The sequence below is a fragment of the Choloepus didactylus genome, chromosome X, assembly GCF_015220235.1.
Source record: "Choloepus didactylus isolate mChoDid1 chromosome X, mChoDid1.pri, whole genome shotgun sequence".
NCBI lineage: Eukaryota > Metazoa > Chordata > Mammalia > Pilosa > Megalonychidae > Choloepus > Choloepus didactylus.
In genome coordinates, this window is record NC_051334.1 from 107,382,203 (window position 1) to 107,402,826 (window position 20,624).

The 20,624-nt window shown below is 37.4% G+C and overlaps 1 protein-coding gene across 1 annotated transcript in view; it reads left to right on the forward strand.

Annotated features, from left to right (window-relative positions):
* Nucleotides 1-20,624, forward strand: part of LOC119522295 (protein diaphanous homolog 2-like) — a 308,625-nt gene that overhangs the window by 174,957 nt on the left and 113,044 nt on the right. The window contains exon 7 of the mRNA XM_037820855.1: nt 18,521-18,645. Within this exon, the coding sequence (XP_037676783.1) occupies nt 18,521-18,645 (125 nt within the window). The remainder of the gene's footprint in view (nt 1-18,520; nt 18,646-20,624) is intronic.

Here is a 20,624-nt window from a genome sequence, read left to right on the forward strand (position 1 = left end):
TAGGAGAGAGTGATGTGTTGAAGTCTCCCACAATTATTGTGGAAACATCAATTGCTTCCTTTAGTTTTGCCAGTGTTTCTCTCATGTATTTTGTGGCACCTTGATTGGGTGCATAGACATTTACGATTGTTATTTCTTCTTGCTGAATTGCCCCTTTTATTAGTATGTAGTGGCCTTCTTTGTCTCTCAAAACATCCCTGCATTTGAAGTTTATTTTATCTGAGATTAATATTGCTACACCTGCTTTCTTTTGGCTGTAGCTTGCATGAAATATTTTTTTCCATCCTTTCACTTTCAGTTTCTTTGTGTCCCTGTGTCTAAGATGAGTCTCTTGTATGCAACATATTGATGGTTCATTTTTTTTGATCCATTCTGCGAATCTATATCTTTTAATTGGGGAGTTTAATCCATTTACATTCAACGTTATAACCGTGAAGGCATTTCTTGAATCGGCCATCTTATCCTTTGGTTTATGTTTGTCATATTTTTCCCCTCTGTCTATTAATATCCTTTATTGTACCCATACCGAATCTCTTTAGTACTGAACCTTTCTCCAAGTCTCTCTGTCCTTTCTTTGTTTCTCTGTCTGTAGAGCTCCCTTGAGTATCTCCAGTAGGGCAGGTCTCTTGTTAGCAAATTCTCTCAGCATTTGTTTGTCTGTGAAAAATTTAAGCTCTCCCTCAAATTTGCAGGAGAGCTTTGCTGGATAAAGTATTCTTGGCTGGAAATTTTTCTCACTCAGAATTTTAAATATATCGTGCCACTGCCTTCTCGCCTGCATGGTGGCGGCTGAGTAGTCACTACTTAGTCTTATGCTGTTTCCTTTGTATGTGGTGAATTGCTTTTCCCTTGCTGCTTTCAGAACTTGCTCCTTCTCTTCTGTGTTTGACAGTGTGATCAGTATATGTCTCGGAGTGGGTTTATTTGGATTTATTCTATTTGGGGTTCACTGAGCATTTATGATTTGTGTATTTATGTTGTTTAGAAGATTTGGGAAGTTTTCCCCAACAATTTCTTTGAATACTCTTCCTAGACCTTTACCCTTTTCTTCCCCTTCTGGGACACCAATGAGTCTTATATTTGGACGTTTCATATGATCTATCATATCCCTGAGGTCCATTTCGATTTTTTCAATTTTTTTCCCCATTCTTTCTTTTATGCTTTCATTTTCCATTCTGTCATCTTCCAGGTCACTGATTCGTTGTTCAACTTCCTCTAGTCTTGTACTATGAGTGTCCAGAATCTTTTTAATTTGGTCAACAGTTTCTTTAATTTCCATAAGATCATCCATTTTTTTATTTAGTCTTGCAATGTCTTCTTTATGCTCTTCTAGGGTCTTCTTGATTTCCTTTATCTCCCGTACTATGGTCTCATTGTTCATCTTTAGCTCTTTGAGTAGCTGCTCTAGGTGCTGTGTCTCTTCTGGTCTTTTTATTTGGGTGCTTGGGCTTGGGTTATCCATATCGTCTGGTTTTTTCATATGCTTTATAATTTTCTGTTGTTTTTGTCCTCGTGGCATTTGCTGAACTTGATAGGGTTCTTTTAGGATTTGTAGACCAATTGAAGTCCTTATCTCTAATTTATCAGATCTGCAGCTTCGTGGAGTACACTTTCTCTAACTAACCAGCAGGTGGCGTCCACGAGCCACCTGTTCTCCACAAGGCAGTTCTCCCCTGCTTAGCCTTTTTGGTGAGTGGGGGAGTGAGTCTTGTGGGGTCCAATTGGTGTACCAAGCTTGCGTGTGTAGTTGGTGTTGCCTGCCCTGTATATGGGGCGTGTTTCTGGGCAGTCAGGGATGGGGGATGGCTCTAACAATCAAATCTCCCTGGTGATCCTAGAGTTTTAAGGCTGCTGCAATAGTCTAATCCTTCAGTTCAGTCCTGCCACAGTTTGTTTCTGCCACTGACCCACAAGTCCTTGGTATTGGCGTATGGCTCCTGAGACTTGCATGTGGGCCCCTCTTCCAGGCCGTGCACCCCCTGGTCCTCTGTTGAGGGATGACTGTGCTATGTCACAGGTGAGTGTCGTCCCCCCAGAGCAGTTCTGGGCTGCTGGGCTGTGTAGGGAGGCTCCCAGTCTGCTGAAATGATGGCTGATTGGGGCTTTGTTAATTCACACTGCTCTACCTTCCGAACTCTGGGACAATCAGCTGAGGTTGCAGGGAAGGCTAATGTCCACGCCCAGTTTTGTGGTGTGTGCCTGTCATTTGAAGCACTTCCGTCACACTGGGTTGTCTGGGGCAGCTCTGGGCCACGGGGCTGGCGATGGGCAGGAGTGTTTCCTGTCCACCAGGATGATGGCTGTGAGCCGACACCCCCCTTTTCTTGGGAAGTTGTGGTGTTTAGTGAATTTTCTCAGCCACTGGATTATTGCGTTTTGTCTCAGAGCTCTCCCAGTTCTGCTCCTGACTTGACCTGCCCAAATTGCAGGTCCCTGAAGCCCTCTGCATTGGGCCTCCCAGAGCAATCGCTTTAGAAAAAGAAAAAAGGATCAAAAAAAAAAAAAGGGCCCTCCTCAGAGATCTAATGGGTTATTGAAATGCTAAGAGACAAAGCAACCAGGGCCATTAAGGAAAGGTCCACAGGGCAGGGAGATCAGCTTTTCCTCGGGATTTGCATATGCGCCTCAGGGCCTGGGCTCCTGCCTGAGCTCTGCCCTTCCCCCTTCTATGTTCACCAGAACTCCAAAAATCCTCCGCTTTTATTTTGGAGTTTTTCGTGTTGTTTTTTTTCTATGCCTGTCTCCTCTCTGCTGGGCTGGCTGCTCTCAGGTTCTCTGGTGTCTGGTCTCCGTCTATCTATGGTAGGAGTTTGGATCAGCAGAATGAGTTTCCGATAAGGGCTGCCACTGCAGTTCTCCCTTCTCCTTCCTGGAGCTGACAGCCCCTCCTCCCACGGGACTGAGCCTGGCAGGGAGGGGCGCGGGTCCCCTGGCCGCAAAAACTTACAGATTTCGCTGATCTCAGCAGTTCCACGTTTTCATGAGTGTTGTATGAAGTATGCCCAAAGTCAGATTGCTCTGTGGTGTCCAGTCCACGCAGTTCCTGGCTTTCTACCTACTTTTTGATAAACTATTTTTGATATTAAATAACAGTTGCGTTATTAAAGATGAATGCAATATTTGGGTGTGGTAGGTGGGGATCCATAGTATTTAGAGTTATATGACCTGATTTTAAGACCTTGCTCTACAAGTGACTAGTTTTGTGCTATTAGAAAAGTTTATTCTTGAAACAAGAGTTCTTGAAATGTTACACTCCTCATCTGCAAAATAACCATGAAAGTAAAATTTGCTTCATTGAGGATGCTAAAATTACATAAGATAATCTACATAAAAAGTACTTTGTTTACTGCATACATAGGAACATCTGTGATTCATCACATTATGTAGCATTTATAAGGTTTATTTTTAACTAAGAAGCTTGATTAAATATTGAAAGGAAGGTTTGGGTATTTTCACCATCGTACGGCCATCGTTATGGTTAGTGATTTCACGTGTATGCTGGAAAGGAATGGTTGAAATACGCAGCAAACGTGGTTTTGGTTGTTGGTGGTGTTTATCATAAAAAAAAAAATTACAGGGAATTCACACGATGTTTTGATAGTAGATCAGTGTTCTGTTCTCTATAGAAATTACCCTCACTATAGAGAAAAACATTGTGCATGTTTTTCTTGTTGGAGCATGTGAACTTTAACAAGGCAACCTGAGACTAATTACTAAGATATGAGATGAAAATGTGTGTAAATAATAATAGATGCATTTCAGGCTCTAACTTCATTTGCAAACATGGGTCACATTTTGGTTTCTCCAAACCAAAAGAGGAAAGATTGTTTCATTTTTCTTATTTTTTTACCCTTTAATGCTCTTCATTGTATCTCTTAAAAATACTTATATTTTCACTTGTCCTCAAGATTAAGAAATACATTGTCATTGGAATGTTAAACCATGTACACTATGTGGCATTATGGTGGTAATATCATCAAGACTAACATCTAAGCTTGTTCATTCATTTCCTGTCAAATTGCTGCTGGTTACAAAAGCCATCAATGTTTTAGAATTTTGCTTTGCAGTATCAGATGCTAAGATGCAGCAAACATTGATTTGTGTCCCTCAGAAATGTTTTCAATAACTCTTAAATATTTTAAATATTAATAAAGGACCAGGTATCTAGTCAATATGTGAATGTACTCTTGATTTACTGCAAAGCATCATTTTTTTAAAGCAGTTATATTTTAATTTTCACTAATTCATTCAATAAATATTTATTAAACATATTCTATATATCACCAACTTTGAGGACACAAAGATAAATGCAGTATAGAACCTGCCATCTGGAATCCCATAGTGTAGTAAGGGAAACATATCTAAGCAGGTAAATTACAGTCCAGCATGTTAACTCATAAAGCCAATATCAGTCTCAGTGCTGTGATGGTACAATCAACTCTGTTTGCTGAAGTCTATGAAAGCTTTACTGATTAGCTGGCATATATATATCTTGGTTGTGGAGGGTGAGCAGGAGTCTGACCAGTAAAAGGAAACAGTATAAGGGCAGGAAGTTGCAATATACAGCACAAGGAAATGGAGTCATGAAAGGGTCTAACATCCATAGAATATGGAGTAGTTAATTGTAGGAGCACAGAATCACACTTATGGCACGTGATACCATTCTTTTTATTCTGTGAGTCCACAGATCAAACTACGTTAATTGTAGAATTTGAATATAACCTTTAAAAAATATTCTTCACAATGAGAACAAACTATTCCAACAATCCTATATCCAGCATTGCTTTATAGAAGCTTCAGCTTGCATATGTACTTCCCAATCCTGGCCTTGAGCTAAGACTTTCAACAAAAGTAGGAGATTTCAGTTTGTTTTTTAGCCTTTGATTTAAAAATTCACACATACTATTTGCTGCAGGCAGAAAAACAGTTACAGAAGAAACAGCAGGTGCAAGGACTGAGATTCTTCATAGGCAGATTTACTGTCCATTGCTGTTGTGGTCAGTCTACAGAAATTATTATTTAGGGATTTCAAACTTTCCTCCTCTTCCTCCTCCTCTATCCCAGCTATCCTTTAGCCACACCTCACAGTAGTTCTATTTACATTTTCTTTCTTTTCTTTTTGTTAGAAGGTTTCATTTCTGTATTTTAATGAAATGCATTCGGACGGAGGTTTTCAGGCTGAGAACTTGTACAAATGTGTGAACCTAGACGATGAAATATGCTTAGAGAAATTTATTTAGAGTTCAACCATATAATGCAGTTTTCATGTTTTCTTATTGCAGCTACTCTGATCTCAGCATCAGTTCTGGCCATATTATGAATCCAGTTTAGAAAAACTGTGCCTTATCCTCAATGAAATGTCAGAGGGACAAATGATGGTGCTTTTGAACTTATATCAAGGACTGATTTTTTTTAAATTCAGTTTTATTGAGATATATTCACATACCATATACTCATCCACAGTGTAAAGTTGTTCACAGTGCCATCATATAGTTGTGCATTCATCACCACAGAAAATTTTTGAACATTTTCCTTACACCAAAAAAATAAATATACCAGTAAAAAAGAACACCCAAAACATCCCATCTCCCCCATCACCCCATATTATTCATTTATGTTTTGTCCCATTTTCTACTCATCTGTCCATACACTGGATAAAGGGAGTGTGAACCACAAGGTTTTCACAATTACACAGTCACACCATGTAAGCATATAGTTAAACAGTCATCTTTAAGAATCAAGGCTACTGGGTTACTGTTCAACAGTTTTAGGTATTTCCTTCTAGCTATTCCAATACACTAAAAACAAACAGGGATATCTATGTAAGAACCACCTCCAGAATGACCTCTCAACTCCATTTGAAATCTCTCAGCCACTAAAACTTTATTTTTTAAAAATGCAATTTTATTGAGATATATTCACATACCATACAGTCATCCAAAGTATACAATCAGTTGTTCACAGTATCATCATATAGTTGTGCATTCATCACCACAATCAATTTTTGAACATTTTCATTACTCCAAAAAAAAAAAAAAATAGAAAAGAACACCCAAAATATCTCATACCCTGTCTCCTCCCCTATTATTCATTTATTTTGTCCCCATTTTTCTACTCATCTCTCCATACACTGGATAAAAGGAGTGGGAGCCACAACATTTTTACAATTACATGGTTACACTTTGTGTTCTGATTTGCTAATACTGCTGTTCATGCAAAATACCAGAAATGGATTGGCTTTTATAAAGGGGGTTTATTTGGTTACAAAGTTACAGGCCATAAGGTATCCAAGCTAAGGCATCAACAATAGGGTACCTTCACTGGAGAAGGGCCATTGGCATCCGGAAAACCTCTGTTAGCTGGAAAGGCACATAACTGGTGTCTGCTTGCTCCCAGGTTGCGTTTCAAAATGGCGTTCTCCAAAATGTCAACGTCAGCTTTCAATGGCCATCTTCAAAATGTCTGTCTCAGCTGCAGCACTGGGCTCCTTCTGTCTGAGCACTTATAGGGCTCCAGTGATTTAATTAAGAGCCATGCTGAATGGGCGGGGCCACATCTCCATGGAAATAATCAAATCAAAGGTATTACCCACAGTTGGGTGAGATATATCTCCATGGAAACAACCTAATCCAAAGATTCCAACCTAATCAACACTAATACATGTGCCCCCACAAGATTGCATCAAAGAACATGGCATTTTGGGGGACATAATACCTCCAAACCGTCACACTGTGTAAGATATAGTTATATGATCGTCTTCAAGAGTCTACGTTACTGGGTTGCAGTTCAACAGTCTCAGGTATTTCCTTCTAGTTATTCTAATTCACTAAAGACTAAAAAGGAATATCTATATAATGCATAAGAATAACCTCCAGAATGACCTCTTGACTCCTTTTGAAATCTCTCAGCCAATGAAACTTTATTTCATTTCTCTTCCCCATTTTGGTCAAGAAGGCTTTCTCAATCCCACAGTGCTCATCCCCAGGAGTCATGTTCCACATTGCCAGGGAGATTTACGCCCCTGGGAATCATGTCCCACATAGAGGAGAGGGTGGTGAGTTTACCTGCCTAGTGGGCTTAGAGAGAGAGGGGGCCACATCTGACCAACAAAAGAGGTTCTCTCGGGGGTGATTCTAAGAGACAATTATAAGTAGGCTTAGCCTCTCCTTTGCGGTAAAAGTTTCATAAGGGCAAGCCCCAAGATCTAGGGCTTGGCCTTCTAAATTGGTAGTCCCCAGTGCTTGTGAGAATGTCAGGAATTTCCCAGGTGGGGAAGTTTAATATTTCCACATTTTTCCACAGTCCCTCAAAGGGGGCTTTGTAAATACATTTTTATTCCCTGCCACAATTACCTTGAGATGTATCAGGGCTTCACACTAACCTGTACAAACCAAGCAGATCTCACTTCCTATTCAAAGTTCCATGTAATCATGGTGTTTGAATAAATTGACCATATAAGTTAAATTATTTAGTGTGCACCAAATAAACATCTCTTCCTTTGGTCTCACACAGAAGTTGAAGTTTTAAAACACCGTCAGTATCGTCCTTTACCCTTTAGTCTGATTTGCCTTAGTCCTAACCAGATCCACTTCATTCATATCTCTAATTGAAGTCTGAAGTCTTTTTCAGCTTTTTTAACAGTTGCTGTATAGGGTAATACTGACATTCATAGCTTTTGAACTCTAGCTCTGTGTCTCAGGTGTCACATAGATACCTGAAGTTCCAGAGACCAACCAGGTTATACACAAAGAGCTCAGCATCTCAGAATTTAGAGATAACCATTACAACTCATGAATAGATGTGACTGCTGTAAGAACTTACAATCAAAGAACCTTTACCATAAGCCTTCCCATGATAACCTGTGCTCTCAGATGCAATTCTTAGAGATTGCACATTATAGTTACTCCATATTATTAAGGTGTTATAATGTTTGTCTTTTCAATTCTGGCTTATTTCACTCAACATACTCTCCTCAAGGGACATTCACCTAGTTGCATACCTCACAACTTCATTTCTTTTTGCCACTGCTCAATATTCCATTGTATGCATCCACCATAGTTCACCATTCCTTTATCATTTGATGTACCCTTAAGTCACCTCCATCCATTGTGAATCATGAATACTGCCAGCATAATCACAAGCGTGTAATGTCCATTCATGTCCCTGCTCTCAGTTCTTCCAAATATATACCCAATAATGGGGTTGCAGGACCTTACAACAACTCCATACTTAGCTTCTTGTGGAACTACCACACTGACGTCTAGATGGGCTGCCTCATTCTACTTCCCCACCAACAGTGAATAGGTACATCCCTCTCTACACATTTTCTTAAGCACTTGTATCCCTCTGTTTATTTTTTCCCTTTGCAATTTTATAGAGATATATTCACATACCATACAGTCATCCATGCTGTATAATCAGTTGTTCACAGTATCATCATGTGGTTGTGCGTTCATCACCACAATCAGCCCTTGAACACATTCATTACTCCAAAAAAAATTAAAATAAGAATAATTAAAAAATAAAAAATAAAATAAAAATAAAATACAATAAAAGGTCAAACACCACCACACCACCAAGAATCCTAAACCTCTCCCATATATCCCCCTCTTATAGACATTTAACTTTGGTATATTGCCTTTGTTACATTTAATGGAAGCATATTACAGTGTTACTATTAACTACAGACTCTAGTTTGCATTGATTATATTTTTTCACCAATACCATCCCTTTTTCAACACCTTGCAAGGTTGACATTCACTTGTTCTCCCTCATGTAAAAACATTTTTATATTTGTACATTTAATCACCATCATTGACCTCTCTAGGTTTCACTATGTTATACAGAGGACTGATGTTTTATAATTTTATTTATTAAGAATTCCAATTAAATTGTGTTTTCTGTCAAGGTGATTTTTTTTTTTAACAAGTTTTTCTCCCAAGAACAAGTCATTGTCTAACAGACTTTTATCATCATTATAGGAATTTCTTACTGTAGTACCATTTACTGTTTATTTTCTTTGAAGCCAAAGAAGCCAACATTGATGAGCTTTGCCTATTGTTACCGTATGAGCACTTTTGCTTCATTTCCATATACAACATTCATATAAAATGAAACTGTTAAGTTACAAATGCACTTAAGAAAGAACACAACGGTGCCTGTGTTCATGCTGCTTTTAATGTTCCTTTTCTTTTTTACATTTACTTCCTGCATGAGGCACGTTAATGTTGTGCTGCTGAGCTAATAGTAATTCTTCAACTAAGCATAGTCAGGAAAATTACAGTGTTCTTATAATTCATGTTTGGGGCTATCCACATATCATCTTGTGTTGGGGGATTGACTCATGTCCCCCACAAAAGGCATGTTCATGTCCCAACCACTGGTCCTGTGACTGTGAACCCATTTGTAAATAGTACCTTTAAAGTTATCAGCTAAGGTGTGCACAAACTGAATGGGGGTGGGCCTTAATCTAATATGGCTGAAATCTTTATAAGCAAAGGAACTTGGATGCAGAAAGAAAAGCCACGGAGAACAGTCAGCAGCTGAAAGTAAGCAGAACCCAGAAGAGAAATGATAAAATGCTGCCATGTACATTTGCCATATGATGGAAAAGTCAAGGAACCCCAAAGATTGCCGATGACCAGCCAGAAAATGCCATCCCCAGGAGGTAGCAAGCCTTCTAGTCCCTGAAACCAGGAGCCAATAAATTCCTGCTGTTAAACCAACCCATTGTTTCATATTTGTTTTAGCAGCTGGGAAACTAAAACAACTTGCAACAGTAAATTTTAATTGGTCTTTCTTAGAGCAAAGATGTAAGAGGTACTCTGTTACTTTGTCAATGGTTAAAATTAATAGAAATATTTACATAAAATTAGACATTCTGAACATGGTCTAGAAAATGTCACTAGAGTACTGTGAATTTTTTCTTAAATGCATATCCGTTCTCTTATTATACTAAGTAATGAAGAGTCTTTCCATTCAAAATATCACTTAAAATATTTATCTTACCCTCTAATTATTTTTCAGTTATGAACTAGAGGAAATCTGCCATTTAAACTGTTTTGAACGAACGATCAGTCCACTATCATATATTTGCTTGAAGCCAGGAAAAAAGTATATGTATACTTTTCAACTGAAGCAAATAGATAAATGAGATTTATGGGGAAAGTTTCTCCTACATATAACTCAAGAGAGTATATTGAGCTTAAAGGTTATTTATGAAGTACAAGGAAGAAAGCTATAATAAAGAACCCAACAGCTATAATTTAATTTTTAGGATTATAATTCAGATTCAGTAATTCAGTAGCAGATATAAAAAATGAAATGAAAGAATGAAAGAAAAAAAGTTAAAGTGCCACCAGACTGGCTAATCAGTCATTGAAAATGCCTGTAGTGGGAATTTACAAAGAAAATATTTGCATTGTCGTTAAAGACTTCCTAATATATATTAGTGAACTAATATGTTGACATGCACCAAAATATACCCTGAGGCTTAAACTATACTGGACACAAGCATTTCTAAATCTCTCATTTCTAAATCTCTCCCCCACCCTCTTTCTTTCTCTCCTCACACACACATACTCATACACACACACAAACTAGGACCTAATGAAATAGTTAAATAATTGTAACATTAACTGACTCCCGACTCTTAAGATTGAAGCAGATATATTTAAGGCAAGTAATCAGGCAGGAACACACATGTTAATGTTTTTCTAATGCTTTGTTTTGGTCTGTTATATTCTAGACAAGTCCTGAAAGCCAAAATCACCAACTTTTAAATGTCTCCAATGAAATATATTCTATGGCACAAGTTTTAATTTCCAGAAAGATCCTTTAAATTTTGGATTTATTAATTTCTCCGACAAATTGGCTGTTCATTAGTGTAATTGTCACCAGTTGCCAGACCTAAACATCCATGTATCCTGTAAAACTTGTAAAGGAAAGACACTAAGTTTAGATCCCTTGATTAGAAAGAAGACAAAAATTAAATGAAATCACACCACAGTTATGGTTGTGGGCAGGGAATGTCTGCTTTTTATTTCTCAGATTACATCTAAAGTATTGTTTAATTATTGGTGGCATACATACAATAGGAATTTGTATTTTGAATGTAGCATGTGGGGGGAGGATAGTAGAATATGAAACTAGTATTTATAGATTACCTATTATGCATCAGATATAATGATAGGTACTTTATATTTATCAAATTGTTTAATTTGAATGACTGTTCTTTTTTTTTTTTCGGAAATAAATTCAAAGTTATAGGAACAGTTGCAAAAACAATACTAACCCCATACACAGAACTCCATCATACCCTGACCCCCCACCCCCGATAGCCCAATCAACCAAATTTAACATGTTGTCACATCGCTATTTCTTTCCCTCCCTCCCTCCCTCCCTCTCTCCCTATCTATCATCCAACATCTATTGCTCTGTCTTCTGAACATATGAGAGCAAGCTGCACACATCCTTGAACAAACACTATAATTCACATATACAATTCCCATGAACAAGAACATTCTTTAATGCAATCCCATTAAGCGCAGCTAAGAAGTACAAGAGATTCAACAATGATACAAAGCTTACATTCTATATTTCCTTTTCCTTATGTCTCAACTGTGACCCTTTGAGCCTCCTGTCCTCCATCCTCCAATCCCATCCAGGTTCATCCTTGGCATTCAATTGTCATCTATTTAGACTGTCTTTTTTTTTTTTTTTCAATTGTGGAAACATATATACAGCCTAAATCTTCCCATTCCACCCCCTCCCTAGCATTCCATTAGTGGGATTAATCACATTTAGAATGTTGTAATGCTCTTTCCCACCATCCATTACTAGAAATTTCCCTTCACCTCAAACAGCAACCCTACACTCATTTCTTAACTCCCCATTGCCCCTTCCCCCATTTCTCTTAACCCATACTCTACTTTTTATCTCTATGGTCATATTCTCTGATAATTTCTTTGTGTTTACTGTGGGGCTTAAAATTAAACTCTTAAATCCATATCAATCTTGTTTTTCTTTGATACCAACTTAATTTCAATAGGACACAAACTATGTACTTATACTCCTCCATTCCCCCACCTTTATATAGTTCTTGTCAAAAATTACATATTTTACATTGAGTTCAAAACCACTGATTTCTCATTAGAGTTTGTGTATTTTATATCATGTAGGAAGTAAATAGTGGAGTTACAATTCAAAAATTATTGACTTCTATTTGTATTCCGTTGTGGTTAGAGAATGTGCTTTGAGTATATTCAATTTTTTTTTTTTTTTAATTTCTTGAGGCTTGTTTTATGTCCCAGCTTATGGTCCCTTCTGGAGAAAGATCCGTGATCACTAGAGAAAAATGAGTGTCCTGGTGATTTGGGATGTAAGGTTCTATATATGTCTGTTAAAATTCTCTATATCCCTTTCTCATTTCTTTGTTTCTCTGTCAGTAGGGCTCTCTTTAGTATCTGAAGTAGGGCAGGTCTTTTATTGGCAAACTCTCTCAGCATTTGTTTGTCTGTGAAAAATTTAAGCTCTCCCTCAAATTTGAAGGAGAGTTTTGCTGGATAAAGTATTCTTGGTTGGAAATTTTTCTCTCTCAGAATTTTAAATATGTCATGCCACTGCCTTCTCACCTCCATGGTGGCCGCTGTATAGTCATTACTTAGTCTTACTTTGTTTCCTTTGTATGTGGTGAATTGCTTTTCTCTTGCTGCTTTCAGAACCTGCTCCTTCTCTTCAGTATTTGACAGTCTGATCAGAATATGTCTCGGAGTGGGTTTATTTGGATTTATTCTATTTGGAGTTTGCTGGGCATTTATGCTTTGTGTATTTATATTGTGTAGAAGGTTTGGGAAGTTTTCCCCAACAATTTCTTTGAATACTCTTTCTAGACCTTTACCCTTTTCTTCCCCTTCTGGGACACCAATGAGTCTTAAGTTTGGACGTTTTATTTTATCTATCGTATCCCTGAGATCCATTTCGATTTTTTCGATTTTTTTCTCCATGCTTTCTTTTGTTCTTTCATTTTCTGTACTGTGGACTTCTAGGACACTGAGATGTTGTTCAGCTTCCTCTAATCTTGTATTGTGAGTATCCAGAGTCTTTTTAATTTGGCCAACAGTTTCTTTTATTTCCATAAGATCTTCTGTTTTTTTATTTAGTCTTGCAATGTCTTCTTTATGCTCTTCTAGGGTCTTCTTTATGTTGCTTATATCCTGGGCCATGGTCTTCTTGATGTCCTTTAAATCCTTTGCCATGGTTTCGTTCCTTGATTGTAGTTCTTTGATTAATTGTGCCAAGTACTGTGTCTCTTCTGATATTTTGATTTGGGTGTTAGGAATTGGGTTCTCCGTATCATCTGGTTTTATCATATGCATTAAGATTTTCTGTTGTTTTTGGCCTCTTGGCATCTGCTTTGCTTGATAGGGTTCTTTCAAGTGGTAAAAAAAGATACCTATCTAATTTTTCAGAAACACAAGTTGGTAGCATACACTTTCTCTAACTAACCAGCAGGTGGTGTCTGCGAGTCACTTATACCCCTCAAGTCAGTTCTCAACCTTGTTCCCACGGTGTGTGGGGAAATGATTCTTGTGGGGTTCAGTTGGAGAACTCAGTTTGTGTGTGTTGCTGGAGCCGTCCGCCCTGAATGTGGGGCGTGTGTCTGGGTGGCCAGTGAGGAAGGGCAGCTTTAATATTCAAACCCCCCAGGTTCCCGGAGATTTAAGGCTGCTGTAAGAGTCTAAGCCTTCATTTCAGTTCAGCCCCAGACCCTCTCTCTCGCTGACCCACAAACTTGGCGTAGCGTCCCTGGGTTTTCCGAGCGGGCTCCCTTTCTCAGCTGTGATCTTCCAGGACCTCTGCCGAGGGAATGCTGTGCTACATCACCAGTGCATGCCATCCCTAAAGGGAAGCCCCGGGCCGCCGGGCCATGCAGGGGCGCTCTCAGCTTGATGCAAAGATGGCCGAATGGGGCATCTCAACACCCCCCTCCTCACACAGTTCCTCCTTCCAAGTTCTGGGACAACTGGCGGGGCTCTGGGCTATGGGCATGGCCCTGGGCAGGAGTTTATCCAGCCCTCCGGGGAGCCAGCTGCTAGCTGCGGGGTTTCTTTCTGCTTCCGGCTCTCCCCTCTGTTCCCCTGGCCCTGAGGGTATCTGCAGCGGGCTATCCTCCAGGCCAGACACCGAGAGGCCGGCTCAGCACCCTCTTGGTGTGTTTTACTGCGTGGTTCCCACTCCCACAACTGCAGCCGCTCCTGGGTTTTTCCCTTTTTTTTTTTTTTTAAAAAAAGAACCAGTCGGTCTCCAAATGCCAACCCCTGGCTTCCCCACACCGCCGCATGGCTGTGGGTCTTCCATCCAGCTTACTTACTCGTTTCAGAATGCAGACTCCCGGTTTCACCAAGTATACGGACCCTGTGGTACTAGCAGACCTCGTCCAGCTGGCACATCGCTGTAACCAGTATTCTGGGTCACTTTCTGGTTTTTATCTAGGGTTTTTCACGGAGGTGTTTTTTTGCCCTGTCTCACCTAGCCACCATCTTAGGTTCTCCCTGAATGACTGTTCTTTAAGGAAGGTATTATTATCTTCATTTTGCAATTTGGGAAATGGAGACCCAGAGAGGCTATGTAACTGGTTCAAGGTAACCCAGCTAGTAAATGATATGCTGAGATTAGAACCTAGGTTGATCTGGGTCCCCCTGCACCACCTCCCCCTGTCCCCAACTCTACCATAGCTACATACATAAATAGCATGCCTTTGTGTCAATGGGTGATAAAAATTACAGATTTTATTTCAAGAAGTTGGCCTTGTAGATACTAGAGTCAATGCTTTACATTTATAATTTCCTGAGAAGACATCACTTTGCTCGTATCATACCCCTGCTTGAATACTTCATAAGATTTTGTGAGGATTAAATGAATTAATGCATAAGATTACTTAGAATAGTATCTAGCACATAGTAAGCACCCAGTAAATGGTAGTTATTACTAAAGACAAACCCTTATATCATAGGAAGAGTAGTTGGAAAAACTGGGTGTCGTAATCTGGGCAGATTAAGAAGATGTGATTGACACATTTCCTGTGAAATAGGGAATGGACTTTATCAGGGTTGCTACAGGGCACAATTAGAAATAATAGATAAGTATTCAAATAGGCTGATCTCGATTATAAGTAAAGTAAGTTTCCTAATTATATAGGAAAAAGTGGAATAAACCACTTAGGATATAGTAGAACAGAATGTATACTCCATTCTGTATCTAGTGTCTACATCATCCCAGATTCACTGAACATCCTTCCTGTATCGCCCCCATCTCAAGCCTGGGCCCCTTACCTTGCTTCCCAAGGGGAAGTTACCACTCTTTGAAGTGCAATTTCGCAAATGAGAAAGCAGGAAATAAGAAGGAGCCAGAAGGTGAATTGCTCACCCCCTGCAACCAACTGCTCCTAGTTATAGTTGTTTTGTTTGGCTCATCTGAAGACCAGGACCAGCTAAATAATTTGCAGGGCCCAGCACAAAATGAAAATGTGGGGCCATTTGTTCAAAAATTATTAGGAATTTCAAGATGGCAACACCAAAGCATTATAGCACATTTAATGCTTTCTAAGCATGGGGCCTTGTATGACTGCACAGATCAAATGCCCAAAAAGTCAGCACTGATGAAGACAACCTGAAAAACAAAGCAATCAGCTGTATTTTTTTTGTAAAGCTGTGGGTGGTTTTACACATACCTTGTTGTATTTGTTCTCTTCCTTCCTCTCTCCCCTTTTCCCTCTTGCTTGTTTCCCTGGGATTATACCCCACCCTTATCCCCAAAAAATCTTTAACATGTAAGCTTTGTTTTAGACTCTGTTTTCTTGGAACCTAGGCTTTGATACTGTGTAGCCTGAGTTTTTCACATTTGAGATACTGCTCCAAATGCCCTTTAATGGCTCTTCTAACTAAGATAACATAATTCCCCCAATTTAAAGATACACATTTTATATAATGATATTTTTAATGCAACCATAAAATTACATGTAAGTGAAAGTCTTTGGATTATTTTATCTCCAATATCTTATTCTCTTTTGTTCAGGCATAATATTGATAACTCATTAGAAGGGAGGAGTGAGGGGCCTAATAAAGAAAGCTATCCTTTACTTCTCTTCCTTATCTCATTTCCTCACTTTCCCATTTGTCTAGACATCTCTTGCAGCCCTCCCTCCCAGACATATTACTAGACACATTTCAACTTCCTGCTTCCTTTCCCTACTCACATGATAACTGATATGGTCACTTTTCAACCATTATGATTATATCTAACCTTTACATGCACATTCAGTTGCAGAAATTGACATAAATTTAACTGTGAACCAAAACTTACTTCTTGAAATATATGTATTCATTCGTTAAACATTTATCAAGCACCATGTGAAGCTCTGATAAGTACTGAGGGAAAAGCGAAGATTTAGCTATGGGTCTTACCATTAAGTAGCCTGAGATTTTATAGAGAAGACTCTGTGTTTCTGTACATGAGATAAAAATAATTCTAATTCCAAGCAAAAGGTGATATGTGGAAGATTGTTTAAATAAACAAAAGGTACTTTTAAAACAGTAGAAAAATTACAGTAGAGCTCTGGTGGAATTTATAGAGGACTAAGGATTTGACACCTGAACTTAGGGAAAAAGACAGATGTCTGGAAAATATTGTTTTATTCAGAATTCAACCTTAGGGAAATAAACAGTATCACTGGATTAAAAAGTTTTCTCTTTTGTTATTCGAGATATCTAGGCTTTTGTTTACAGAACAATTTGATCAGGCTCTTTCTGTATTGAGCAATCAGAAGATAAAGTCATCATCATCATCCCCTTTTTACTAGCATAATTACTATTGCCTTTACTAGAGAGAATACTATTGTGACCTAAGTCTGACCTTCAGGCACATTTATTTAGTTCAGAATGTTATTATGAGTTTATGCCTTCAATGTAACCTAGGTGACGTAAGCAACTAGCTAATTTCATATCTTCAGTTTTTTTTTTAATCCAGCAAGTGGAAAAGGAGAAATCTTTTGCATAATTAGTGAGAATATACAGAAAAAACCCAAGTGAAAGAAATTCAACTTTGAAGTCAGGTAGGAAGCTTCCCCCACACGAAACTCATCCTTTAAATAAAGCAAGCCATGATTGGCACACTATTAGAAAATTTTTGGCAAGACAAAATTCTCTTAGAGTTCTCTAATAAAGAATCATTGCCAAGCTTTGTAAGATCTAAACAAATGGAACTAAACTGGACAAAGCTAGTTGAACTGACATGTTAATTTAAAAAAAAAATTGTATCTTTAGTGTTGGTGTTTGATTTTCAGTCTCTTGAACTTCCATGTATATTTAAGTCGATTTCTCCTCACTGGGTTATAAAGGTGTGCATGTCAGTGTGATGAATTTGTATCAGAATAGTTTGGCTGACAGTTTTTGCCAAGGGGTTGGTTTTGTCAGTCTCTTGAATTTTTCATTGTAATACTGATGTCTCTGAATGAGACAAAATTTAATTAAGAAAGAGTTATAATATTTTTCTATCTGTGTTTCACAGTCCTTTAATGAAAAGAACAGTGTTTTAGAGTCCTGGATTAAAAAACCTATGTCATAAGCTACCTATCAAATTGTAATGTTTACTTTGTCCTTTTAACTAGAACCCCCCACCTCCACACCAAATGTTGTTCATATTGATAGAAGTGTCTTCATACATAATTGGCAGTCATGCAATAGTAGAGTTGTCTACAAAATAGCTCTATGTTAAAAAAAAAAGTATCTCTATAGAAAGAAGGCATCTTGAGAGATATGGAAAGTGCATAGATACTTAGGAGTGATTTGAATACAATACTTAAAATTATTGGTTGTCAATGAGGAGAGAAAAAGAAAAGTGCAGAGAATGTTAGGGGTAAATAAAGCAACTAATGATAGTGTTTGAGAGCATGCTGAAGCTTTGTGGGTGTACATGTGCATATGTGTTCACTGGGTTTGCTCTAGATTCTCTTTATGTATCAACAGTTATTTTTCACATATCTATGGGTATGAAAACTACTAAAGACAGGAACTTTTACCATACATATTGGCTTATAAAAATTACAATATTTCAATAAAAGAAAAATATTTGATCCTTTTATATAATTTAGCCTTAAATCATTTATATAGCCAAGAACATGCATTAATAAGATAAGATCTCTTTGAACCTTCGTTTCTCGTTAATCTTCAAATTCGATTTTGAAGAATGAAATATTAGGATTTCCATCAATAAATTTAAATAGAAATGGATTCATTTGAACTAATGGCTGAGTGAAATGGTGACATTCCCATATTAAACATGATGATTTGGTATATTATATTATCCACTTTCACTTATTTCATAGAGAGTAGAATTTTTATGAGCAGTAGTTTAGAAAAATGTGAGCTGACGTCATGGAACCATTCTCCACATTAAAAAAATACTTATACTGTTTTGTGGAACATGGTAAAATATTCTAAATGCTTTACATATTGTTCTTTAGTTTCAGCTCAGCTCCTCAAGAGCAACCTTGCAACAATGGAACAACAAATTGTTCGTCTGGAACGTGACATCAAGAAATTCCCCCAAATAGAAAATCAACATGATAAGTTTGTGGAAAAGATGACGATATCCTTTTTTTAAGCATTTTACTTATTTGTAAGTTTGTGTCTATTTGTTTGTTTATTTAGTTACTATGTGTTTAGTTCTAGACTTAATCAGTCTCTCCACACTGTCTGGATGAATTTGTATATATGCTGTTTTTATAGTAGCATAAATTTTATTTCATGATGTTTTAAACTAGATAAACTATGCACAGGAACAATTATATAAGAAAAAAAAATGTCTTTTCTCAAAGAAGAATTTCCTTTGCAGTCCAACATGCAAGGTAAGTCTTATGAGACTTGATTAGACCTAAAACAAAGCAAAACAAAGAATTTCTTATGTAATCAAATTTTTAAAGGAAATGATCACCAGGAGAAGGTATCTTTTTGGTCTGAAATCGTTTTCTCTTTGTGTGCATTCAATGGCAAACAGGGGATGACTAATATCAGTAGACTGAAAGGACTGTAAAGGATAAATGGGTGCGTGGATGGATGGAGAGATTAATCGATCAGTAGATGAAATATTTAAAGAAATCATAGTTGATATTTATAGAATATTAAGCATTTCTGGATAAATAAACATTTTTGTAACTCCTATTTTACATGCAGAATATTCATCTAAATTGCAGGAATAAATGAAAGGAGAACTTGAAAAATGCCATTTAGCTGGAATTGTTTAATGTTAAATCTGGCATCTAAAGATAAACAACATTAGAGCTGCCTTTTTAAAATTTTCTATTTTGGTTTTCAAAAGTTAAAGCCATATCCTCCTCCTCTGGGTTTAAATAAATATCTTAAACTGCAGATTGATTCACCGTTTTATATCTCTAGAGGGAATAAATGCTCTAGATTCTTTATCTGATAATAAGTAAATTACTTCAACAACTATGTGGCAGTCACCTTGTCTCAAGGTTAAACTTATTGCCTTTTTTCTTCTGATATATTTTCTTTCCTGCCCAACTTGGAAGTCATGGTACTGAACTTGAATTACTTGGGAATGGTAATTTAGATTTATGTAAAATTTAACTTCACTCTCAACATATTTGTTCATGTATTAATACTGTATTTCATGTGTTTCTTTAGTGAGGCTGAGTTCTTTTATAAATAGGAATATTGGAAAAACAAGTCCATGGGTGATCGAGGCAGGAAATCCTTTAAAAATAACCTTGCATTCCATAACTGACCACGCTGGGATATTTAATGTGAAGGTTTCCCTTTATTGCTGATTAGATTTTTATTATAAACATGTTATGTTGTCCTGTAACTGGAAACACCACCTACATTTTTCACCTTTTGATTTTGATTCTTGCCTCATATATTTGAGTTTAAGTCCTGATCCCCTTGTTCTTTTTAACATTTCTTCTACTGTTGGCTTATAGCCACACAACAGCTTGTAACATTGAGGAGTCTTTGTTGCTCATTTAGAAAAAGAAAAGTAATTTTAAACCCTCATGAACTTGGCCTGGACTCCTTATTTTATTTCTCTCTTTATGCAGGTAATTAAGGCACTTTAAAATGAAAATCCGGAGCCTTCCATATCTGTATGTTACAGATGAATGGTTATTCTTCATTTTAGTGGCAATAAAGTGTGACTCTTTGTCCACAAGGGGATTGAAAACTATATTAAAATGTATGGAGCTGTTACTGTGCATATCATAATTTAACAACAACAACAAAAAAAACAAAATAAAATATGCAGCAATTTATTTCATAGAAAAAGTTAGAATATTGGATCAGGTTGGCTAAAAACTACGAATTAATAAATTACAAAGATAAAACTGTTGCCCAAATTATTCTTACTTTTGAGAATATCAATCTTCTAGGAAGTGACAAACAAAATCCATAATGATCATATGTGTATGTCTTATGTGAGTTCTGGTTCCTACTTAATTTTTTTTTTTTCAACTCTTGTGGCAGTTCCAAGAGAGAAGAATATTTTATTGTGGGGTACTTGATCTGTTTTAAAATTAGAACCTTGATTCTGTTTCTGCTATAGGTGTATTT